Source organism: Mesoplodon mirus (assembly GCF_964341445.2).
Source record: "Mesoplodon mirus genome assembly, chromosome: 7".
Lineage (NCBI taxonomy): Eukaryota > Metazoa > Chordata > Mammalia > Artiodactyla > Ziphiidae > Mesoplodon > Mesoplodon mirus.
The window spans coordinates 12,515,357-12,523,239 of NC_138983.1; the positions used below are offsets into that span (position 1 = coordinate 12,515,357).

The window sequence follows — 7,883 nt, forward strand, 5'->3', positions numbered from 1 at the left end:
GTCTGTTTAGGGTCATCCAAGCTCTGGAGTAACTTTGGGAGGTAGAAAGGGGGATTCCTAAGACTCAGGATCTTGCAATGTTTGTCCAACACTTCTTGGGGGAAGAAGGCAGGCCTGAGGCTGAAAGGCACTGGGCCCCGAGACCTCCAGCTCTCTGCTTCCATTCAAAATCCAGGTAAACTGAGCACACTGTAGCTTGGGATGCAGGGAGAGAACATGCTGATCAGAGGGCCCTAAGTGGGTCCCTTGCGGATATAGGTCAACCTAAATTATATCATTGGTACCGGATGTAGACATTGGTCTCTTGAGAACTTGATTAATGTGGGTCAGCCCAAAGACCTCAGTCACTTACACAAGTAGCTGTCATTTGTTGAGCAATAACTGAATGCCAGTTTCTGTGCTAAATGCTGTATCTGTTAGGGCTTTTAGTGGCAGGCAAAAGAAACTCTCCCTGGCTGATCTGAGAGAAAAACGAATTTATCAAAAGGAAATGGGGGGCTTCCCTGGTGGCGCAGTGGTTAAGAATCTCCCTGTCAATGCAGGGGACACGGGTTCGAGCCCTGGTCTGGGAAAATGCCACATGCCACGGAGCAATTAAGCCCAAGCGCCACAACTACTGAGCCTGCGCTCTAGAGCCCGTGCTCCGCAGCAAGAGAAGCCACCGCAATGAGAAGCCCGCACACCACAACGAAGAGTAGCCCGTGCTCGCTGCAACTAGAGAAAGCCTGCAGGGAGCAACGAAGACCCAACGCAGCCAAATAATAAAAATAAAAATAAGGAAATGGGGTTGAGACTTCCCTGGTGGTCCAGTGGTTAAGAATCTGCTTTCTAATGCAGGGGATGTGGGTTTGATACTAAGATTCCACATGCCCCGGGGCAACTAAGCCTGCGTGCTCTAGAGCCCGCGTGCCACAACTAGAGAGAAGCCCGTGTGCCACAACGAAGTGCCCATGCACTGCAATGAAAGATCCCACATGCCTCAACGAAGATCCTGTGTGCTGCAAGTAAGACCTGATGCAGCAAAATAAATAAATAAATATTATTAAAAAAAAAAAGGAAAGCGGGTAGATCATAAGTTTGCAGGAAGGGCTTAGAGGACCAGGTGTGAGGCCAAAACCAGGCCACAGATCAGGTCTGGGGAAGATCCCACTGCTGCTGCTGAGATTCAGACCTTGTGGCTGGCACCCGGGGTGCTGTAAGGCTTGGACCTTGGGTCTATCCTCTAGCCCTATGACCACTGCAGCCCCAGGAGCTCAATCTCTCTTTTTTAAAAAATATTTTATTTATTTATTTTTGGCGGCACTGGGTCTTAGTTGCAGCACTTAGGCTCTCTAGTTTTGGCGTGCGGGCTCAGTAGTTGCAGCGCGTGGGCTTAGTTGCCCCGTGGCATGTAGGATCTTAGTTTCTCGACCAGGGATTTAACCCACGTCCCCTACATTGGAAGGTGGATTCTTAACCACTGGACCACCAGGGAGGTCCCCAGGAACTCAGTCTCATCATTACTACCACCAGAGAGAGGTCTTCATGGCCCCCACTTTTTGGTCCCTAGCTGTATTCGAAGTCTTGAATAGATGCTTCTATGTGATGGAGCCTAGTCGTATGCCTTAGCTATGAAGGAAGCTGGGAATCTATCTGTCACATTTGTCTTCAATAATAAGAGGCCTGGCCCCCACCAAGATCCATAGGAAATGGAATCCCAGAAGCCAGAAGGCAAGGAGGAGGCTGTGCAGCTCACGGCGTGTCTGCTGCAAATGTGCTATCTCATTCGTTCCCAGCGAGGCAGATGTTGTTATCCCCACTTTATGAACAATGACAATGAGGTACAGAGAGGTTAAGAAGCTTGTCCAGTGTCACACAGCTACTAAGTGGTAGAGTCTCAATTCAAACTGGGACTGTCTGATTCCAGAACCGACACTCTCAGCCACTGCTCTATACCTCCACTGGATGTCAAGGAAATGGAATTTCTGTGTTCACTTAGCTGTGGATTTCAGACTGTGGATTGTGTGACCTAAAGGAGAACTTCCCAGGACTTCCCCGGCGGTGCAGTGGTTAAGAATCCGTGCTTCCACTGCAGGGGGCACTGGTTCGACCCCTGGTCGGGGGAACTAAGATCCCGCAAGCCGCATGGTGTGACCAGAAACAAGCCAGTGCCAAGCCACCAACTGGGCTCTAAGAGTCGGCTCCATCCTGTCCTTGTCTGGCTGTAATAGCTCTCTCCACACACATGTAAAGTGGCCCTGCCGGGGCGGCCCGGGGTGGGAGTGAGCAGAACGCAGCTCAGAGCTCCTGTCTTGGCTCTCGTTGAGTCATCCCCTTATTCCTGTGTCTGTCTCATTAAGTCAGTGGATACAGGAGAAGGATATCTCCATCCTTGGCTCAAGACGGGATGTACTGGTTCCCTGTTTTTCCCACCCTCGTCCAAGGTGCATACTATTATTGACTTTAGTTCTGACAGGACCCTGTCCTGTGCACATGCCACTTGCACACCTTCCTCATGCCCTTCTTTCTACCCGGACCACCTGTTTCCTTCCCTTCTATTCACCACAAATCCATCCAGATGAGACTCAGCTCCTTGTTTTCCTAGAGCCTTACCTACACTCTTCCACTCTGGAATTTCTTCTGAATCAGCAGAGAGTGCCTCTTAGCTTGGGTCTTAACCCATCTCCTCTTGTTTTATCGGGATGTGTCTCCCCTTACCAGTTAGATTGCAAGCAAATTGAGGGCAAGGATTATAATTTACTGTGTTTTGTCTCCACCTAGACAGCCTAGTTTTTGACATACAACAGGCACATGGAAGGGAAGAGAAATTTGGTGCCAGAGAGAACTGGATTTGAATCCCAACTTATTTACCTGAGCAATTTGCTTAAGTATTCATTCGTTTATGCATTCAACAATGTTTACTGAGGACCTACTATGTGCAGGCACTACTATGTGTAGGCACCAAGGCTACAAAGGTGAGTAAACGGACATGGTCTCTGCTATCCAGGAACTTGTAGTCTAGGGAGGGAGATAGATGTTGACCCATTGACCAGATAATTTCACAATAAAGAGAGAATGACTAACTCCAGAAAGCACTCTGAAGGACAAACACATGGAGTTTGATCCAATATGGGGAGGGGGTGTGGGGAGTGGGTTAGGAGCCGCATGGAGCCTTGGATTTCTCACCTGAACCATGGAGATATCACCTACCTAGCACACTAGGCTGTTGTAAGTGAGGTAATAGATGCAGTGCACAGAGGTTTAAAATGTGCAGTAAATGTTACCATAATCAAGGCTGGTACACTGGCCAACTGAGTGGCTAAGTTTTGAAGGAAAGTGGGGTTAGACAGATGTGAACATCTCCTGTGCTCAGACATCCCCAGGACAGTGATTCTCAGATACATTTTCCATCAGAATCAGCTGGGAAGCTTTTTAAAAAGGCATACGTCTGCCCTCCACTCTAGATCTACTAGCTAATCAAAATTTCCCAAGGTGGGGTTTGTGTATTTTTAAATTATTTATTTATTTATTTAGTTGCAGCAGGTGGGCTCCTTAGTTGTGGCATGTGGGCTCCTTAGTTGTGGCATGTGAACTCTTAGTTGCAGCATGCATGTTAGATCTAGTTCCCTGACCAGGGATCGAACCTGGGCCCCCTGCACTGGGAGCTCGGAATCTTAACCACTGTGCCACCAGGAAAGTCCCTAGGGGTTTGTGTATTTTTAAAATCATTAATAAGGTCTCTTGCAAAATTTCAGAGTGAGTACACACATCGTAACCATTGAAACATGCAGAGCTATAAAAAGAAGGAAAACAACAATCTCCCTCCCCTTTCTTCCCTCTGCTTCATCTACTCTTGGAGGCCACCAAAGTAAGCAGGCTGGTGTGAATCCCGTTTAGTACGCCAGCTCTGCAGTCTGTGGTTATGTAAAGGAAACTCACAGATAGATACTCACATATGTTTTTTTTCTTTACAAAAGTATTCTCATACTTTTGTAAGTATTTCTCTGTATTTTGCTTTTCTTTTTTCACTTCACAGTACAGCATACACATCTCTTCAGGTTTACAGATATAGGTCCATATCTTCTTTAAAGAGTCACATTATATTCTGGGGAATTCCCTGGAGGTCCAGTGGTTAGGACTCTGCACTTCCACTGCTGAGGCCTGGGTTCGATCCCTGGTCGGGGAACTAAGATCCCGCAAGCTGCGCAGCACGGCCAAAAACCAACCAACCAAACAACCAAACAAACAAGAGTCACATTATATTCTGTAGAATAGATGAGCCACATTTTCCTCAATGCTCCACTGATGGATATGGGTTGTTTTGATGTCCGTAAATGGTAAAGCAATACCCAACTTTGTAAAAGTGTTTTTATTTATAGGTACTTTTATTTCCAAAGGATAATGTCCAAAAACTCAAATGGATCAAATGATCTATGCACGTTTTTTTGTTTTGGCTGCCCCTTGCGGCATGTGGGCTCTTAGTTCCCCAACCAGGGATGGAACACCCACCCCCTGCAGTGGAAGCATGGAGTATTAACTACTGGACCACCAGGGAAGTCCTGATCTGTACACTTTTAATTTTAATAGATATTGACCGTTGTGTTTCCAAAATATCTGTGGCAGTCACATCCCCATCAGTAAAGCAGGAGAGCTGTGTATTTTGGAAAACTCCCTAGGAGATTCTGAAGTGCAGCCCAGGATAAGAACCACTGGCCCAGAGCAAGCCCAGAATGGCCCCCAGGTTCCTGAAAGGGGTGTCAGGAGAGAATGAATGGGCTCCCAGAGATGTGAAGAAATGGTTCTTTTCAGCCCTCCCATCTCCCTCAGGCTGTGAGGCAAACCCTCCTGCCTCTGGAGAACTTCCTACAAAGCTCCTATATAAAGCATCATTGTGGGATGGAGTGAAGGAGGACATAGTTTGGGGTGCGCCTCGGGACCCAGGAAGAGCTCTGGGCTAGTGCGTGCCTTCCCTGTTGCAGTGGAGCTGGTCCTAAGTAAATGTTCAATCTCCTGGGAGGCGCCTGACTCAGGCTGAGAGGTTCTAGAGGGCTGGCTGGGACTGTGTGTGGCTCTCAGATGTCAGCAGGGTCAGGACTTCTCAGCCTCAGCCTATCACATTTCTTTTGAGCTCTGTGAAAGCTCTCCTTGGCTGGGGAAGGCAGAGCATGGAGGATGCGAGGGTGTGTGTGGCTTTCTGAGCTTTGAAGAGGAGACATGCTTTCCAAGGGCTGCGAGTTCCTAAGAAGGCCAACAATCATGTTGTCTTGATCCTCTCTTTTTTCGTAGACTCTGCGGAGACCATTAAGTACAAACAAAGAAAGGTAATACTCCCTTCTTCCCATCCAAGCCCACAGGAAAGTCAGCCTTGGCTGCCCCTCATGGTCTGCTTCACTCTATTCAGAAAGAGGTCTCAGTGTCCTAGAGCATCAGGGCGTGGGCACAGCAGTAGCTTTTCCATCCCATCTTGACTTCTATTCATGCTTTCTCTTTCTCCACCTCCCTCTCAAGGTCCCCTAATGGTGTGGCTCTTGTGTATGTGTGTGTGTGTGTCCAACTCTGCTCTCCATTGCAGGATAAAGCCAAAATGGAACTCCACCTACTTCTGGCTCTTCTACTTGGGACAGTTTCAGCTCTTCATCTGAGAAAGTCTCCTTGACCTTCAGCCTTTCTTTCTCTACTTGACTCCTTTCTATAGTTTATACGGTCAGAGTCACATAACCCCCTTCCTCTCTGGCCATCCCCTATTTCAGGATCTCTGCACAGAAAGGAGCGGGGACTCTAGAGCTGGAGTTGAAGGGATTCCTCAGGGCATCTGCATGTCTGCAGTCTTGGTTCTACTGTGACGGTCTCAATGTTGTCCTTTCTGCAAGATGCAAACGATGATCAAATGATCACTTCTTTTACTTTGAGCTCACCGAGTGTGCTGTGCAAAGCGTTTTCTATGCCTTATCTCCTTTAATCCTCATAGCATCCCCATGAGGTATGTGGTGTGCTATACCCATGTCACAAATGAAGAACTAAAGCTAGTAGATGATGGAACCAGAACAAAACCCACAACTGCCTGACTCTAAGTTCATGCCCGTCACCACCAGGACCTCATGTGGGAGGTTGGCTTCTCCTGGGGTGGGGTGGGCTCTGTTCCGGGTTCTTCTTCTTCCAGGGCTCTGCTTGCAAATGCCTGGGGCCAGGAGGGAGCTGTCCGTGGTTCTGGGGAGGAAGAGGGGAAGATGTGAAGGAGGGGCACTAGGCCTTTCTTCTTGCCAGGAACTGAAATGTCCAACATTGAGAGCCCCTTGGGAGATGACACCCTGCCTCAGGTTGGGGAGGTGCCAGAAAGTGAGGCAAAGGGGGTCCCTGTGGAGGAGCCGATGCTGCTAGAGGAAGAGGAAGACAGGGGCTCTGGAAGTGAAGATGCCCCCAGGGAAGAGGGGGCTGTTGAGTCCATCGCAGCCTTGGATGAGGTAGACAGGGACCTTCAGGGTCCTAAGGATGAGGACACAGTAAAACTGGAGGGCATCCCTGGATGCAAGACCTGCCGCTTCCTCCTGGTGGGGAGGCCCTGAATTTTATTCATGCTCAGGTGAGTGGCCGGCGATGGGGAGCTGGTGGCTCCAGCCTCTGTGTCGCTGGTCATTTTCCGCACTGAGGACCCTGGGGGTGTTAGCAGAGGCTGAGACCCGCAGAGGTGTTGGGGGTAAGAGGTGAGGGTCATGCGGAAACAGAAGTTTCATCTTAATCTCCAGCCTTCAAATGTCTGTGGGGCTGGTGGGGTGGCGGGTGAGTTTTGGAGACTTAGACACCCAGGACTAAGGTGACGTGAATTCCTGTGGGACAGGCACTCCATTCTTCCTCTTTCATTCTGCCCCGCAGTTGACGTGCCAGAGGTGCTACCGGGGCAGACTCATCTGCATCCACAACTTCAGCCTTAATTACCAGATCCAGTGCTTAGTCAGACAGATCAACCAGGGCCAAGTCTGGATCAGAGGCCAGGTCACCGGCTGGGTAAGAGGGGTCCCAGGTCTCAGTGGGGGGCACCCCCTGACCCCAGCCCATGTTCAACCTGCTGCAGATTTGTCTGTGCTTCTCCTCTACAATCCCCTGAAGAACTGGGGATAGATGGACACCTGGGTGAGACAACAAGGGGGCTGCCTAGGCATCGGGAACAGCCAAGCATTTAGAATCAGGGTGTTTAGGTGCGAGTTCTGCTCAGTCTCTGACTGTCTATAGGACCTGGGCAAGACCGTGAGCCTTGTTCCTCGTCTGTAGGGTGGGGTTGGAACTCCTGCCCTACCTCTTGTTAGAGCCAAAAGGATGGGGGTGTCACTGGAATGCATAGAGTGTGATGGTGACAAGCACTGTGGATCTACATTTCAGTTGACCAGGACTGTGTCCATTGTGGTCCAGCGGTCCTTTAAGGGCCAATGCCTGGCAGGCAGCGGGAGGGTCAGGCAGGGATAGTCCCAGCTCTGCCTGCCTGCTTTCCCTTTGCCCGTGTCCCAGCCCACCTCTTTCCCTCTTGCCTCCCCTAGGGTCGCTGCACACGCTTTTGCTGGCTTGATGGCACTCTCTGGAAGTTTGCATACGGGGCTGCTGGCCAGCTCTGGGGCAGCGCTGGTAGATGTGTGACCCTGTGCACCGGAAGTGAGGTGGTGGGAGTGGGGGTGAATAATGGCAAGGCCTGGGAGGGCGGAGGCTCCAGGAAGAGCCAGACCCTGCACAGGAGAGGCCTCCTGGCTCTTTAGACTCACCTCCACTGAGGTGTGGGGTAGGCAGAGGGGAAGGCCCTACTGGTGCTGAGTCAGGGAGAACAAGAGGCTGAGACTCCTTCCTGTTGCGTCTTCACAGGAGGCCACTGGCGTCGAGCTCCCTGTGGCGTGGCTCTCCCGATCATCTGTTCCTACTGA

At 50.1% G+C, this 7,883-nt stretch overlaps 1 protein-coding gene across 1 annotated transcript; it reads left to right on the forward strand.

Annotated features, from left to right (window-relative positions):
* Window positions 1-6,251: 6,251 nt before the first annotated feature.
* On the forward strand, window positions 6,252-7,883 carry LOC309808752 (bone marrow proteoglycan-like; the record flags this gene model as incomplete). Its single annotated transcript, XM_082629345.1, has 5 exons — window positions 6,252-6,527; window positions 6,850-6,981; window positions 7,207-7,221; window positions 7,509-7,620; window positions 7,825-7,883. The coding sequence occupies 5 exons, from the start codon at window positions 6,252-6,254 to the stop codon at window positions 7,881-7,883; spliced, it is 594 nt and encodes a 197-aa protein (XP_082485471.1).